At 38.2% G+C, this 18689-nt stretch overlaps 1 protein-coding gene across 2 annotated transcripts; it reads right to left on the bottom strand.

The window, feature by feature from the left end:
• Positions 1-281: 281 nt before the first annotated feature.
• On the bottom strand, positions 282-17017 carry rtn4a (reticulon 4a). Of its 2 annotated transcripts, none has more exons than XM_066664331.1 (7): positions 16632-17017; positions 8009-8216; positions 7292-7430; positions 5181-5250; positions 3550-3596; positions 1894-1952; positions 282-1390 (listed from the first exon to the last, which is right to left on the bottom strand). In XM_066664331.1, the coding sequence occupies exons 1-7, from the start codon at positions 16885-16887 to the stop codon at positions 1348-1350; spliced, it is 822 nt and encodes a 273-aa protein (XP_066520428.1). In that variant the 5' UTR covers positions 16888-17017; the 3' UTR covers positions 282-1347. The 2 variants fall into 2 exon arrangements, with proteins under 2 accessions (XP_066520428.1, XP_066520429.1); XM_066664332.1 differs by lacking the exon at positions 16632-17017 and adding an exon at positions 9397-9465.
• Between the last annotated feature and the right edge of the window lie 1672 nt (positions 17018-18689).

Genomic DNA, 18689 nt, shown 5'->3' with positions numbered 1-18689 from the left:
TTAAAAACTCCAGCAGCAATGCTGTCTGATCCACCACTTGAAACATACCTGCTCTGAAGCTGTGCTGCAGGCATCCTTACCATTGAAGAACAGGGTTAAAGTAGGCAAACACAGCAGAGCAACATGTGGACCACATTCTGTAATTGTAGAAACACAAAAGTGCTTCTGTGCAGTCATTGGAGCTGAGAGAATGGACAGAGATTGTTGAAACAAAGTGGCAGTTATAAATGATTGACCAGTGTATGCTCAAACCAAATCACACGTAACACTAATATCTTCTCTTGTTCACAAGCTTTATTTTGTACTGGTTGTAAATTTCACAAAGTTTTCCACAAATGGCCTCCAGCAGAAAATGCATTAAAGATTCATGATACATCACTTAGAATGACCTGCAAAACAGTGCTTTAATTTGGTAGAAATCTACAATAACAGCTTTGTACCGGGTCAGAAATTCGGTCCACTGTGGAGACAGCAACAAATGTAAACTTTTTTGCTTTGACACTAAAGGCAGCTGCTTTTAATGAAAATGAAAAAAAAAAGTGACAAAACAACACAGCAAACAATGTTTTTCTTTTTTTGTTTGTTTTCCCTCCATTTGACTAAAAATTGTAAAATAAATTTGGATCAATGACGTAACAGATCTTTCACAGAGTGCAGAGGAAAAAAAAAATGCCCAACTGAAACATACAAGCTGTTGTGGAAGGAAACTAGTCGTGAAACATTTTCTCATTCAAAAGCTGCACCACAATATCAGCACCAGCATTTCTAGGAATTCAAATACACAATAAAGCTAAAACCATCACTGAAGAACATATGCTGTCCTCCTATAGAAAGGAAGAATATGGAAAAATGAGCTGGCCTCAGTAGAAGGCTTCATTGGACAGAAAATGATCACTGTCTACGGCCCTCCCCTCCTCATAGTAACATAAAATTGCTTTCACTAAAGCGGATAATTGCAAGATAATTGACTACTGGGACTAAAGAATGATTTAGCTTGTGAGACAGGTAGAGTATGCGTGTTTACATTGCAAAGTCTAAGGCTTTATTCTGTAATAACACTGTAAAGTGTCCTTTCAAACCAGCAACTCTCAAACCTGGTCCTGGTGTACCACTGCGCTGCATTTTGTGGTGTTTCCCTTGCTCAAACACAACAGAAAGACTTATTGATGCTATTAATAAAACCATGTATGTTTGGAACAGGGAAACATCTCAAATGTCCTGGGCAGTGGTAACCCAGGACCATGACCTTCAACCACTGCTCTTAACCATCGCTCTGATTCTTTCTGAAAACACGGATTTCTCCAGAACATACTCCTCTTGCTCCCTCAGTCGTCATTCTCCGGCTCATCACTCAGCTTTGGGTTTTGCTCCAGGGATCTTAGCTTGGATCCTAAAACCAAAGTGAGAACACACCATTTATTTTTTGTCACACAAATGGACAGTTGTGAAGAAGTGCAGTTCTCTCTGCTTTGTTAATATTCAGAAGCTCTGCGTCTTTTAAGGTGGAACAGTATGTTTGAAAAGAATAATGACTAACTATAACGCTTTGAATTACCACAAAAACACATTTGTAACTCAAGTTGTTCATTTTTGTAGCACTTTCGCTTAGTGTTTACTGTGAAGTTAGGAGCCTCCCAAAATTAGTGTGGGTTCCTACTTAAACAATTTGAAACAGTAACAATAAGTATGTTTTCCAAACTATGAAGCAGAAATAAAGCTTCATTTCTTTACATGATTTTCAACGTTTATAAGGCTCTTTGCTGTTTTTCTACATTGAGCAGAGAGAGAGGGGGGAGCTTTCCAACACCTGAATTTATATATATTATATATTTATATATATTTAATTACAGTCGTGAGCATCACCTTTAAGCAAGAATGCTTAAGTTTGCTTACTTTTTCACCACATCTTTAATTTGGTTGTTCACCAATCCATAGTAATGGTCAATCTGTACCTATGGGATAAAAAAAAATAATAATAATAAAATTAACAATGAGCTCAACGGATGATAAAAATATGCACACAAACACCAATAATCCATGTAATTATGACCATCTTCTAGTTTCTACACTCACTGCCACTGTCCAATTACAGGCTTTTGTCCCTGTTTTGCTTTGCATACATTTTTTATATTATCTGGGTGGTGAATCATTCTCAGCACGACAGTGACAACGGTACAATCACAAGACAGACACAGGTCAAGTTTCTAAACACTGTGTCAGCTCAATGTCCACTCTATTAAGACACAGTTGCTTCTCTGTTGCTGCAGAGTTTGTGTTGGTCAACCTCTAGTCCTTAAATCAGTGGTCATAGGATACCGCCCACAAGACGCTGCTGGCTGGATACATTTGGTTGGTGGACTCAGCAGTAACACTGAAGAGTTTAAAAACTCTTGGATACCTGTTGTGTCTGATACACTTGTACCAACACAACACAAACAAACACCACGGCCACGTCAGTGTCAGTGCAGCACTGACAATGATCCACGAGCCAAGTAATACCTGCTCTCTGGTGGTCTTGACCATTGAAGAACAAGGTGAATGAAGGCAAACCGAGTACACAGAGTCACAGATGGATTACAGTCTGTAACTGGAGAACTACAAAGTGCTACTGCATGGTCAGAGCCGAGAGAAACTGCAGTGAGTTGAAATACTTTCTAAAATGCAATAAAAACTGTGCTGTTTGTAAATTCACTTTAACTTTATTTAAAAAGTGAAAAGATTTTCAGTATTTTTAAATGCCAAATTTAATTTTAATTGTTAAATATCAACACATTTTTAAATTGCTTCCTGCAACACACTCAAAAAAGCTGAGCTTGTTTACTACTTAGGACATCACTTGGACATCCCTTTTTTTTAATATTACACTTCAATCATTCAGGAATGCAATTTCCAATTATCAAACTGAAGCCTGGACTCATCTGACCAAACATGGGCTCTTGTCCTTTATGCAGTGATTTCCCGATTCCCTGAAATTTTTCATGATATTAGGGAGACTGTGAATGACCTACATTCTTTTCAATCTTGTGCTGAGAAACATTGTGAGAGAATTGTCAGTCAGTTCAAAGACAAAGTTTGGCACACAGTGGTGAACCATGATCCATCCCTACATTCAGAGGATAAGCATTCTGTGGATGCTCCCTTTATACTCAAGTCTTGATGACCTTAACTGTGACCATTTAATTTACCATTTTAACTTTGTAGAACAGTGTTACTTGTATAACATTTTTAGTCCTTATTTCGCCTCAGTCCCAACTGTTTGAATGTGATGCAGGCATCCGATATCATTCTTTTTAATACTGACAATACACATTTTAGCTTGTAAGTGACAACACTAAAAATACTTTCTTCATACCTTTAAAATAACATTTTTTGGCTTTTATTTACATTTTTAGAAAGGATCGCAAAAATAAAAAAAAATAAAAAAATTATATATATATATATATATATATATATATATATATATATATATATATATATATAAAGAAAAAAAAATGTTAAGATTAACTGGCTTTAATATATTGTAAATGTCATTAGTTTAAAAAGGCTTACCTGGTGTTTCTCATAGATTACAGGCCAGGTGAATACTGCCACATGAGCTAAAATGAAACAAGATTCTTCAGTTAGAGTCTTGCAACTTTGATTAAAACCTCACTCAACGCTTTCCAGTTCACGTACTGCTGTAATTAATCAGCAAGCAGAAACGCTGTTAAATAAACACTTACGGAGTACTTCATTAGGAATACCTGTAGGTCTATGCATTCATGCAATTATCTAATCAGCCAGTGTCAACACTGCAAAGGATGACATTATGCAGATATGAGGCAGCAGCTCTGAGTAAGGTTTACATCAAATATCAGAATGGAGGAGAAAGTAAAAGTGTCCTGAGATGGGATTTTCACGCACAACTGCCTCAGGTGTATATTCAGAATTGATGCAAAATAACCACTCCGTGTTGAGAAGAAAGGCATCTCAGAATGCACAACATATTGAACCTTGATGTGAATGGGCTAAAACAGCAGAAGACCACAATGGGTTCCATTTCTGTTAGCAAAAAACAGAAAGCTGAGCCTGCAGTGGGCACAGGCTAATAAAACTGGACAGTCCAATCAAACTATCAATCAAAATCTACCAAGCCTGGTCTGATGAATGTCAAACATCCTTGAGACCGGGTGTGGTAGAAACAGATTTGCTGATACTGCACTTGCAAAAATGTCAAGATTAAAATCACAAAGTCTCAAATGACAAGCCAAAAATAGCAGAATATTAAGACTGTAATTATGTTAACAACAAACATTGAATAGAATATTACAGAAAGGCTCAGATATTATTCCACAAGAATATTCTCACGTGGCAAATACAAACAATAAGTGGCTTGAGAAGTCTATCAGGATATTATTTGCTCCGGTCCGAGTTTAGCATTAAATAGGTTAAATATACAATCTGATATTGAACACAAGTTTGAAAATGCTTCTTTCCCACTATTAAAAGCCACTGCACATTCTGAATGAGAAGCTGCAGACTTTTAAGGAGGAGGTATTTCCAGCAATTGCTGTTTTTGCCATGGTATGATTTCAGTACCGGTATCGAGATATTTAGGCAAGTATCGTGACAACACTACTCATAAGCAACAAAGAGATAGAATTGAAGGCAGATAATCAGTTGTTTTTATACATGCCCCTCCCATATGGAAAGGCGCTCAGTGGCTAATCCTTTAGTGCTCTTGTACAGATGTTGTTATAAAAAATATCACATATGCAAATAAATTCTAATTAACTCAATTAAGTTAATATGATTTCCTCTTATTTTTAGAGGAAACTATATCAATTTGGGTGATATGGAAGCCCAACCGTTAGTGCCACTGACACACAGCTCCAGTATCCTGGGGTTGTGTGTTCAAGCCCCACATTGGGGGAAAGACTGACTGACTGTGAGGAGTTTGGCCTGTTCTCCCTGTGCCTGTGTGGGTTTCCTTTGAGTGCTCCTGTCCAATAACTCAAAATGGTAGGCTAATTGGCCATGCTAAACTGTCAATAAGTGTGAGGGAATGCGAGCGCGTGTGGTGGAATAGGGTACTGTCCGGGGTGTGTTCCTGCATTTCATCCAGTGGTTTACCACAGACTGTCAGACCCTGAACTGGATAAGTTTATAGAGACAATTTGTATGTGATATTCACTTCTTACCGAAAATAATGAGCGTTAGGCCATTGAATAAAGCACCAACATACGTAAGGATCCACATCAACACCGCAAACTGCAAAAAAAAACAACAAGTGATTTCAGAGTTCAGATCAAGCTAATATCAAGTTGAAACATTCTGACCTTGACCAAGGGAAAAAACATTACAGCAGAGAATTCCTCTTACACAGTGATTTTTAGCTAAAATGACACCCATTAAGTACTTTATACAAGCTGTGTGAGCACAGCTGAACGTCCATAGAGAATCATGCAATGTAATTGGATGCTCTGAACCAGTTGCACAAGCTTGAACTCAATGTCAAGTCCTGATTACAGGGATATTAAGCTCCAGGATGATTTGGAGTGGCCTTTGTGATCCAGAATCGTCCAAGACCAGAAAATAACCTCAAGCTGGACCTGCTAAATAGCAACAGGATACTTAAATATTTTGGACTTTTACAAAAGGGATAATTATATAAATGGCATTTATTTTACATAAAGACTTCTAATATATCTCCACACAGACACACACACACACCTTTACCAAATGGACCTGTCACTCAGCTCACTACAAGCTGGGTGGAATTTTTGGCCTAGAGAATGGCCTGAATATATATGTGTGTGTAATTCTATGCTGTCTCCCAAAGCTCCTTACACGGCCCTGTCTCCTTTCTCTCTCACACTCACCCCCCTACTCTCTTTGGAACATGGCCGAGAAAATCTTGGAGGAACATAACATTCACTGAGTCAGAACAGAGTGTTACAGTGTCTTACCAACACAGTTTAGTTTACACTGGTTTATACAGTGACACGAATAGATGCAAGGAACTGTGTACTCATATTTTATATTAAACTTCTACATTTTAGAACCATCCACACCGGAATCAAACTACATTTATAAATAAACTTACTGAAATATTAAATTGCATATTAAATTTTGTTTAACAGCTGCTACAATTGAGGTATTTACCAGGTTTGTTTCAAACCTTTAACAAACACTACATGTGCACACTGTTCTGTCAATGTCTCTATCCTTCATTCCTTGGGTTTATAGAAATGTACTACTAAATAAGTACATCCAACTACTAAAGAACTACCCCCCGTTTTCAGTGTGTTAACAGTGTATTAGGTTTTTTTGACAAATAATTGTGAATATTTTTGAGTTCATACAAGGATTAATGTTTTATACTTGGAGTATTTTAGGCCATTGTGCCAAATGATGCTCAGTGTGAGAGCAGCAAGTGTTGCCAGCAGAGCAGAAGCACCTTGGGTAGTGAGAGAGCTTTGCTAAAGGGAGAACATTATTAATCACAATGTTCTGGTTAGTGACATATTTCTCTTACATTTAAGCTAACTGCCTGCCAATAAGGGTTTATGTTAAGGATAAGAAAAACACAAAAAAATGCAGCTGAAGTAACCAGAGCAATAATAGAGCTGAGAGTTATAGCTAAATAAGTAAATAATCTTCGCCACAAATATAGAAACATTTAACACTTATATAGGCAGCTTTCACATGATGCACACATTTATTTGTGAAGACATCTCTTAAAATGTTTATAAACGTATATTCTATTGTTCAATAGTGGAGTGCACAAAAGGCAATGCCACCCCCCCCCCCCCCAAGTTCAGACAATGCCCCTCCCTCATACCCCAATTTTAGCCCAGTCAATGTTTTACACTGATAACTGTGTGCTATCCTTTTGATTTTAATTCATTCTCACTTGATGCTTCACTGACTGGTCATCCCAATTACATATTAATGTATGGCTTTTACAATGTTTCATAAAGTGATTTAAGATCACATTACTTCAAAACAAATTGTAGATAACTACTGTGACATTTGCCAAAAGAATAATATAAATTTTCGCTATCTGTTTATCTGTTCATTTTACCCTTACAAACATTTCAAGCACAAAACACATCATGAGAGTAACAATTTAAAAAGTTCATCATTCATACAATCTATCCAATTTCAGGCACAGAAACAACTTGGAATGTGAGAAAATGTTGTACTACATTATGAAATATGTAACACTGTTTCCTGTTTTTCTGCACATGCACAATCTCCCTCTGGAACTCTTTCAGTAAATGTTTACTGAACTGTGTGCTGAACTAACCTTTAGAGAATCCACCAGGTCCTCCACCAGGAAGAGACGCCGCAGTTCTTTCAGTCCAGCGTTAAAGCTCACCAGAGCCTGCTCGCTGTATTTATGTACAAGGTCTGCTGAAATAGAGATGTCCTGACCCAGGTACGTCCTGCAAGACCAAATAATAATAATAATAAAATTTCAAAAGACTTTCAAGCATGAAGAAATAAAAGAACACCACCTTCTGATTAGACTTGTATTCTTTAGCTCATTACAAAGGAACCTTTTAATTATCAACCTTAAATGAATTACCATCTTAAAATCAGGCATAAAATACAGCAACATAAGCTTCACAATAAATGGCTTAATGAAAATGAAATTCATTCATTGGCTATAACCACTTATCCAGTTCATGGTCGCGGTGGGTCCAGAGCATACCCAGAATCACTGGGCGCAAGGCCGCAGAACACCCTGTAAGGGGCACCAGTCCATCAGTAAGCGACACAATCTCACACCTATGGACACTTGAGTAGCCAATCCATTTGCAAAAATGTTTTTGGACTGTGGGAGGAAACCCAGACGGACACAGGGACAACACCAAACTCTTCACAGACAATCACCTGGAGAAGGACTTGAACTCACAATGCCAGGAACCTGGAGCTGTGAGACAGTGACACTACCTGTTGTGCCACTATGCCACCCATGAAAACAACATTGTGTGTGTAAAATGTTTAATGTTTTCCTCACTTGAATGGGTGTCCATCCTCTGATTTTTGCACAGCCTGCACAATGCCCTTGTATATTCTGAAGGAGACGGTGACGGACAGCAGAGCGAGGGAGATGTATGCCAACACACTCACAATGCTGCACACGGTCAGAGACAGTAGTAGCAACAGGCTCGCGCCAAACACCACTCCGGTCTTCTGCAGGTCACGCCAGTACACCAAGTCACACACTGAAGAGAGAGAGAGAGAGAGAGAGAGAGAGAGAGAGAGAGAGAGAGAGAGAGAGAGAGAAAGAGACAGAGAGAGAAGGCAAAGAGTGACATTAGTGCTGTAATACAAATATAAAAACAATGAGTAACATCAGGCTGGATAACAAAACACATACAGTTTCAAAAGGCAACAAATGCCTAGTTTTCAAGTCAGGTGGTGCCTAATCTTGTTTTGGAGGACCCAAGACCTAAGACAAAAAAAAATGTATACACAAAAAGTACTGTACTTTGTAATATTTCTGCAAACCTTCAAAGATATCCTGAGGTTTTACTGAGGTTTGATAGGAGTGATCTTGTTCTGTGTTTTTAAAAAGGAACCTCAGTCAGCAAGATGGCTTACCACAATGCCCGGTGTTAGAAATATCAGCAGCAGATCGCTGATCTGCTCTCTAGATTTGCTTTTCTGTAACAATACATCAGTGTTTCATACTCTCCCCATGAAGGAAGCAGGAAGCATCTCAAAAATAACTATATTAAAACGATAATTCTGACAGTGCTACTGAACTGTACAAATTGCAGCAAACAGAACAAAAAGAGTAGAGGGAGTTTGAACGTGTATCTTAAAACTTAAGACTTCAGATGAAACAAAAAAAAACTTGAATATTATCTAGGCCTGTAGCTCAGTGAAATGACCCTAAATTGTAAAAAGCCCTCTGCCTTCTAACATATGGTTAAGCTTCTTTAATATGTTGATTACCGAAATTAAGACATAGCTGTGAAATTCTAAAACTCTCAACTACCCACCACTAAAAACAAAATATTTCTTTAAACGACGTTTTATTATTATTATTATTATCATTATTATTAGTAGTAGTATTATCTCGGATTAGTTTTTGTCCATTTTATGACTATAACCTAACTCCAATGTAACTCCTAATTTAATGAAACTCATAAATAAAACTTTAATCCAAATAACCTTTACCTAACAATAATTTAACAGTAAATCCTGAGAATACAGTTATGTTGGTCTAGTTAGCAGCTAAAGGCCCCGGATCACGTACGCCAAAAAACTACGTTTTTAAGCTTTGAAAGTAAACGCTTATCTTGGAAGTACTTCGTAAACACCGCGTTAATATCAACACATGTAACAGACGGCAGATTAAGATAGTTTGGCTCGTTAAATGCTGTTTAATCCGCTCACCCTGTATGGAGTCCATTTCACCCCCGAACATGAGTAACCTGCTGCACTTTCCTTACTCACACGCAGAGCTCAATCAAAATAAAAGCCCCTATAGTAAGAGTCCCCTGTTTGTAGATTTGTCGTTCAGCTACACGTTAATCTCTGCAGGTTTATTTTGCTCAGTGAATATTTTTTGCTAATATTGTATTCATTCTCGAATTCTTGAGCTCAAAATGTTATTAAAAAAATAGAGTCACCAGCCTAAATTGATTTTCAGCACTTCATTATGACAATGGAGCCCAAGGAACACCCTTGTTCCGCACAATGTCCCTGCTCAAACACACCTACATCAAAATAATTAGTTGATAACTGTTTTGGTGTTTTGGGAACAGGAAAAATATGCTTTGAAACCTGGCAAAAATATTGACATTACTACACTTAAATGTTCACCCAGTTTTTTTTTTTGTGTAGCACAAAAAATATTGTCTCATCCGCCCTGCTGAAAGAAACAGCATGACCAGCTTATATCTTAACCAGCTTTGGGTATGTTTGCATCTAAATTTGATGGATTAGCTGAACTAAAAGCATGACCAACCTGACCAAGCTAGACAACCAGTATGACCAAGCTGGGCCATGCTGGTTGACCCCATGACCAGGCTTGTTGACCAGCATGAGCAAGATGGATGACCAGAATGACCAGCACCACCAAGCATGACCAAAACCAAATGCAACATACGCTATGCTGGTCAAGAGCTGGTTAACCAGTTAGCCTACCAGTATAGGGTATGTTTTGACTAAATGACCAGCTTTCCAACCACCTTGACAATCAAAATCCAGCTCAAGACACCTAAAACCAGCTAAAGCTAGTCTTATGCTTGATTTTTTAGCAGTGTGATTTAATATTTGAAAATTCTCAAAAAATTCAATTCAATTATGAATAATATATACTTGTCCCACATCACGTTAGGGGGAAACAAATAAAAATAAATTAAAATAAATAAATAAATTAATAAAAATCAAGAATCACTTAATGTTCAGGCATGAAATTAAAAATATCTGAAAATCTGACATTTTTGAGAGGCTTCCACACTTTGTAAACAGCTTTCTCAAATCAGCTTTGCAGAACAAATATTTGTTATGGAATATTTATTTAGTATTATTGGGATCTGGGGTGTTTGCTGGCCATGTCATGAGCTGATACATCATCGTAAATCTGGATGGAATAATCTGGAACAATATAATTGATTCAAATGATGTTTCATGAATTCAGAATGTTCAGTTATTAGCCTAAAAAATTGTCTCAAATCTGTGATTTGTTTATATGCTACAAATTAAAACCCTTCTAAATGTAATGATTCCATAATTTTCACAAGTGTAACTGACAGACGTTTCTCCAATCCAGGGTTAGAAACCACTGCAATATGGCAAATTAATCTCATTTGAAATGTTCTGAGCAAAAAATAGTAGATAAACAAATACTTGGCATTAGAAAAACAGTTCAATATTTATATCAACTCAAAAACACCTGATTCAACATGTCAGTTAAGCATTACAGCAGGAAAATCAACCAATTCTGGTGGAATTGACTTACAATTTTCTTGTGGCTGGATGTAAATACATGCAGAAATTATTTAATAGTGTAAAGACTTTCCAGATGAGCTGTTACTGCATCAATGAAGGATTCATGCCCTTTCTGTACTCTTGACTCCATAAGAAATTTTGGATAAGCAGGTGTCAAACCTAGCCAGGTAAAATCACGTCCTTGTGGTCCACTTATCTGAGGAGTTATGTCATTTATTTAAACCATGCTGTAATTCGTAATGACATTAATGAAATATGTTGGCCAAGCTGCATGACTGACTGTGGGGTATTTCTAGCAGTAACACTATCTTCTGGTTTCCTTTTACATTAGCCCAATGGCATTAACTAGCAAGACAGCTAGTGAAAATAGCCTGTCCTCATATATCCTTCCCATAGTGATCATAGCCTTTCAAAATTCACTCCTACTATAAAGATACGTCATCAGAAGGGGTTTTCCAGAATTTAAAGTAGGAAATGTCACTCTAGGTGCTCCCAGGAATCAGCTGGTGGTGAGTAGTCACATTTTCAACTGAGCCAGCAATGGTGGCATATTACAGATGACCATAAATAACATTAAAACAAAAACAAACAACAAATACAGCTACTCTACCGTGCAGCTAGTGATGCTTTCAGACATGAAGTTGTAAGGCGAGTCATACGCTGCAAGCAGTTAAATGCTTGGCATTGCAATCTGCTGTGTCATCGCAAGTCAAAAACACAGTTACTGACAGTAACCAGACGATTATTGCTCCTCAAAAGACTCTCAACACAAATTGTTAAATAAACTAATTACTTTGTGATTACAGCAACTTTCCGTTTTAATTACCTTAATGACTTAAGCACAGAAAACAGAACAAAAATACCTAGCTGTTTCCAGTGTTCCGCATCCATTTCTTTAACGTTCCACAGTAATTCAGAATTAATCACTCATGCAGAATGACCTGGGGGTGGGTCAGGGGAGCAGAGGCAGGCGGCCGGCCGGATGGACAGACTGGAGAGAGTGAAGGGTAAAGTTCTTAAGCAGACTGCAGGGCTGCTTAGGTCAGCTGAGTGCCCCCCTCCACACACACACATACACATGCCAGGTTGTGCTGCAATAAACTATCTATGTTTCGGAAGACATCCTGAAATCAGGGCATTTTGTATCCAAATCCAAAACTACTGCAGACACATAAAATGGATAACAAGTCAAACTGCTAACAGCTGTGACGTTCTGATGAATATTGTCATCAGTGGGCATTAGTGCATGAAAAAAAACTTCATATTACTTGCTGAACTGGTCTATATTAAAGTTATACTTATTTATTTATACTGAGAAAAGAAGAAACCCAGATACGCTTAGTGTGTTTTAAATTGTAATAAAACTTCAGCTAGAATGCAAAGGAAGCCTGAACAGATTTATTCCCTGTTAAAATGAGCTATAAAAAAATCTGAACATTGGACAAACATTTATGCCTTGTTCTCAAAGGTTTCATTGTATAAAAAATTCCAGCCAATATTATTTTTAATGCATATGTTAGTGTTCATTTTAGAGTTGATTGTTTTTTTTTTAAGAGTACACATGACTGAAGTAAGACAAAAGATACGTCTGATGTCTCCACTAGAGGGCACTGTAAAACAGGCTCTTGCAGTTTGCCCGTTATTCCTTGCCCTAAAGACATCCTAGACGTCTATGTTCACATAAGCCTCATTCATCAGTTCCGATGGCTTGCACCTGTCTTTATTGTGAACTAATCTGTCTCTGAAATGGCACACATACAGATGCCGGTCATGAAATTAGAATATCATGAACTCCATTCAAAAAGTGAAACTTGTATAATTTACCCATTCATTACACAGAGACTGATATATTTGAAGTGTACAAATATACAACTAATGAAAACCTCAAGTTCAGTATCTCAGAAAATTGGAATATTACTTAATACCAATGCAAAAAAGGATTTTAGAAATGCTGACCAACTGAAAAGTATGAACATGTACAGCACTCAATACTTAGTTGGGACTGTTTTTGCCTGAATTACTGCAGCAATGTGGCATGGCAGAGTCGATCAGTCTGTGGCACTGCTCAGGTGTTATATGAGAGCCCAGGTTGCTCTGATAGTGGCCTTCAGCTCTTCTGCATTGTTGGGCCTGGCGTATTGCATCTTCCTCTTCACAATACCCTATAGATTTACTATGGTGTTAAGGTCAGGTGAGTTTGCGGAAAAATTAAGACAAGGGATGCCATGGTCCTTAAACCAGGCACTGGATGTGCTTGGACACAGAGCTCTGTGAACTCCGGGTGTCTTCAATATTGAACCTTTTCACAATATTCGGATTTTCTGAGATACTGAATTTGGGGTTTTCATTGGTTGTCGGTTATAATCATCAAATTAAAAGAAATATCAGTCTGTGTGTAATGAATGAGTATTATATACAAGTTTCATTTTTTGAATAGAATTACTGAAATAAATCAACTTTATTGACCAATAAAAATAGGCACGTCACCTCACGTGACTCTCTTTTTTAATGGAGGAAAAAAAATTGATATTTTGGTAGCTCATAATTATCAGGTTTTGCTGACAGCAAACTGCTAACCCTAACCTTATTGGGGCAAGAACGTGAGGAGAGAGAAAGAGGACAAAATAAATAGATAAATAATACAGAATCTGTGCCAAGATCCACCTTGTGCAATCCACCTAGCAGCAGATCATAAAATAACCGTTTCATTGTATGTTCACTTAAAATATAAGCTTCACACCTTCCAATCGAACTCGAGTCCTGTCAGGGCATAGCAGTTTGTATAATCTGTGAAGTGCACTCTGTAGGGAGTTTGGCACTATTTGGAATGCAGCTCAAGCCTCTCTTTCATAGTTGTTTTGCTGCACTGCCAGTGCTGAATAAGAGGAAATTCTAGGCACATGCATACAAGCAAAAAGACGCATGAAATCCAAACTGACCGTTCACATTCATGTCGCATATCCACTAATTATATATGTATCCAATTTAGGACCACATAAAAAAGTGACTTCCACAAAGCCCTGAAAAGATCAGACTTAAGCCACATTAAGGCAAAATTGATTTGGCAAAAATATGATTTGAGTCACTTCAGCCTGGTGATATAAACATAACCTTTGTTGATGTATGATGATGTTGTAAAAGGCAAAGAGAATGAGATGCAAGGGTTCAAAGGGTCAGCGTGCTGGGAGCAGAAGTTCTCCTGGGACAAAGTTCTTGCATTGCTTCATTTACGTGCGTCATTACTGCTAAAACACCATTCGCCCTACACGGCTAAGCTGGGTTTAACATTAGTGTTTTACTACACACTCACAAAAATGTGTCAAAAGTTGTGATAACTTATCATAATCTCTTATTCATGTGTGGTGGCATTCCTGTTACGCACAAGCCTTTGAGTTTCTGTTTTGTATTTTACAAAACTGAAAATCATCCTATCCTTCCACATAAGACACAAATACATGAGATAAATCTGAGTGTTAATGCCTTTCTGACAAGTAAATCTTCACAGCTGTTTTGTTTAACTTTTACAATAAAACAGGCAAAAAATACTTAACTGCTTCAAATAGCAGCAGCGCTATGCCTCCTCTCCCTCCTTTACTAATTTTGCTGCTAGTTTTAGCAACTTTTCAGACCTTCTAGCAAGTTACTTAAAAAAACAAAAACCGACTTGCACTAGTGACTTTCTGTACAAACCTTAGCTACGTTTTATAGTAGAGAATCACCTGTAGCACGACTCGTCAGAACACCGGGACTGACCACGAGAGGGAGAGACAGCTCTCACCACGGCTCATCTGCTCCAGAAACTCCAGAGAGCTGCACGGCAGCTCACACCGATCAGAATGAGATGTGAATGTGCAAAAAGTGCTGCCAAACACATGTTTGCTTCCTTTTATGTTGAATTAATTTCTTTTTCTGCATTGACAACACAAAATTGATTGAGGCATTTGGCTTTATTCAAACAGTAAACAAGTCTTATGGATGTATGAGACAGGGTCGAAGGTGTGATTGGACCCAGAAATGGTGAAACGTCACGTGTGGCGTCACACTTAACAAGCATATATCAACGTTTTTGCCGACTGCCCTGAGCTTGTAGAGAAAGTACATTACTTTTCCTGACGTTTTAGGCTTTTGCGATGGTATTGTCTCAGTATCGGTATTGAGATATTGAGGCAGGTATCGTATCAAAAGTCATAATTTTGGTATCATGACAACACTACTTTCCAGATATAACTGAGAGTCTAAATCTTTTACTGATATAAGGGCTTACAGGGAAACGGTCAGTAATCCTGTCTGAGCCTGGCTTTACGGTACATATTTCCTTTAGACCCAGTTTTCAAGACACTGGGACATGGGCTAAAAAATGACTAAAATAAACTGCAATGGTAATTTACTATTAGAAGTGCAATCTAGTCCAAGATTAGGCCTGAGAACAAGCCCATTGATTTCAGTGGCTGAGCATAGATTTAACCTTCAGCCACACGATTGCAGTAAACTCAATTCTAAGTCAATTCTAAACTGTTAAAGAATAGCATTCAATGTTATAAACAAGCACTACTCTATTAAAAAAATATCCCAAAGATGGGGCTGTAGTATTTACATGAAATAATTGCAATTCAAACTGCAGTTATGTTCTATAACATTTCAAGGCCTTTGTTTTTGCTATGGATGCCATCACATAATGTTTCTGGCCTTAGGTTACATTTTTTGTGTAGTGACAGACTGCCAGTTTGTTGTGGTGGGAATGTCACCACAAATGGGTTTTATAGGCAGCTCCCAATATGACTATAAAGTTTAATGAATAAAAGCTGATATGCATCATCTGATAATATGTGGGGAAAAAATATCCAACCATTTCTTTCAGGCCAAATTAAATGACTATATAACCTACTTGCCAGTCTACATCATTCACAACCTGCCAATATGCATGTCATCTGCAGTATGCTCAGACTAACAAGGTAGTTACGCAAGAATGAACAAGATTGCTAAATCAATACTTACAAAAACCTTGCACAGCTAAACAAAGTAAAGAAAGCTAAAACTTCAAAAAAAGACACTGCACTCCTCTCTCCAGTGCTCCCCCATGGACTCATCCAGCTGTATTCAGGCAGTCCATGAGTCCATGGGGAGAGGCTCTGAAAGGAGAGCTGAAGGGAGGAGATGGGATTATTTTCAGTTTATGCCTTCTGGTTTCTACAAAATTGCCTACTTCAGATTTACAGTATTTAAGGGTAGCTCTTAAATGTGGTACTACTACAGTATTGTGTTGGTGAGAATGTTAAGCTATGATCCAAATTGAGGCCTACCCCACAATGTCCAATTCAGAACTTTACAGATGCAGTCTGAATGCCTGTATCAGTTTGATCTAAAACTGAAAATATGAGGAAGAACATAATATTTCAGCGAGGCAGAGGCCCAGTGAAACAAGAACTCGTGAGTTAATTGCGCAAGAGCTCAGAAACTGTGCACAAAAATGCAAAGAATAGTGTGGCACATTTCTGACAGTATTTGCAAACAAATTGTGTTAGAATGTTTGAAATGATTGGTAAAGCCTTTGCAGGAACTAGTCTGGAGTAATGACTGTTCTGGTAAAGTTTGTACACTGAAAAAAGTTTCAATTGTGTCGTTATTAACAGACACTTACATTACACTACAGAATAAACCTGCTGGTGTCTACTTACATACAGACGATGCATTACATTGTTTTGTTCCGGTTGTTTCGCCTGCTTCTCTTGCCTCGGTCTCTGGGCTAGAGGCTCGGTGTCTGGCGATAGCGTCCTTCGCTCCTCCGGCCAAATCCAGAATGTCATCCACATCAAAGGACCTACACTCCGAGGCCTGACGGTCTGTGTCTGCTTCTCCAATGTTCTGCAGTTTCTCCTCTGGATCCTGAACGTGTTTCACTTCTTCAGTTGTGGAACTTATTTCACTTTCCATTGTGAGGATACTAAAACGCGTTAAACTGAAGGAATAAAGTTGAGCAAAATATAAATAAAAGTAAAGTATAAATTTTCCTATTCGTGTCTTTCTACGTCGGAGTCACGTTCAGGTCTGAGTCCAAAAAGTGAAGCAACACCTCAAAGCGGAAGTGTTGCTGTTAGACACTTCTGATTGGCCGGGAGGAAAAAGGGCGGGAGTTCCCTACTGACCTTCAATCGTGAACTAAACACGGTAAACTAGTCCGGTAAATGTGTCACATTTCACCACATGTATTTACAGTCTTTCCTCCTACGACGGAGTTTTAGGGCCACGGCATTGAGAAATAAAAAAAAAGATTAATATAATCTCGGAATAATTCTAAGTAAAAATGTTCGTATAATTCCTAGAATATAGGCAGAAAATTTAGAGAAACGCTGTTATTATTTATTATAATATATAGACAAACAGACTCAGTCTGTGCGCCATAGAGTGAGCTGTGAAAGAAGCAGTCAGTGAAGTGAATAGAATTATTTATTTAATGCATTCCCACAACATAACGATTAACTGCGTCAGTGCAGCCCCTGACTGCGAGGCATATACGGCTTTAATTTATTGTAACAGTCCATGAGCCAAGGCTAAGCACCACTTAATGGACCTCCATGAATATTTCACATTATTTTAGTTACTGACATATATAAGTATTAATTAAAATGAAAATAGCATGCTTAAGTTGCTTTAAAACTATTTTATTAAATTGACAGAAAAACCGAGCTCGCTACGGAAGTTCTTGAACGCAACCGTGACGTCACTGGTGGACAATGTCCCCTTTTTTAGACTTAAAAAAATGTCCGGGCGGAATTTCACAGACGTCCGGGATTTTGTTTTTCTAGAGCTTACAGAGAACATCGAGAAGCGCTTCGTTCACAAACTAGTCCCGCCCTCCCCTACTCTGATTGGTTCGCTTGAGTGAGAAGGGGGCGTGGTGAAGTAGCCTAAAATCTTCTGATTGGACGGTCTGACTGTAGAGCTACTGTTATTGATCGATAACCTTCTCTGTAAACATTTAATTGGTTAGTAGTCCTTGTTTACGTCAGGGAAAGCTCAGGTACCCACTCTCATCTCGAGCAGCTAGGGGTTTCTTTAAGCAGAGATTTTGAGGTTTTAAATGGTTAGAAGTGGACACTCACATAAAATCACAGTGGAATATTTATTTATTTGAATTTGAAATTATATCTTAAAAAAACTACTGACCATAGAATTATCACTTCATTATTTTAAGTAGTCTAAGATTGGAGTAATCTCATCCACAGGGACACAGTGCAAAAAAGCAGGAACACGTCTCATAGAAATAGATTGTATGCAAATATCTTCATTCATTCATTATCTGTAACCACTTATTCAATTCAGGTGGGTCCAGAGCCTACCTGGAATCATTGGGCGCAAGGTGGGAATACACCCTGGAGGGGGCGCCAGTCCTTCACAGGGCAACACACACACACACACTTTGGAGTCGCCAATCTAACGTGTGTTTTTGGACTGTGGGAGGAAACCTGAGCACACGGAGCAACTCCTCACAGACAGTCACCCGGAGCGGGAACCAAACCCACAACCTCCAGGTTCCTGGAGCTGTGTGACTGCGACACTACCTGCTGCACCACCGTGCCGCCCCTGTATGCAAATAGTTTGAAGGTAATAACTGAACTGGAATCGCATGTGTATCTGTCTGGTTAGAAACCCTTGGTCTAAAACTTTTGGACTGTATTAGCACACTAGCACATTCATGTCTTTGCTCCATCTCCCATCGATACCTAAGAAAATTA

Source organism: Hoplias malabaricus, chromosome 3 (assembly GCF_029633855.1).
Source record: "Hoplias malabaricus isolate fHopMal1 chromosome 3, fHopMal1.hap1, whole genome shotgun sequence".
Lineage (NCBI taxonomy): Eukaryota > Metazoa > Chordata > Actinopteri > Characiformes > Erythrinidae > Hoplias > Hoplias malabaricus.
Note: the sequence above shows the minus strand (reverse complement) of the source record. Positions and strands in the feature narration are given on the sequence as shown.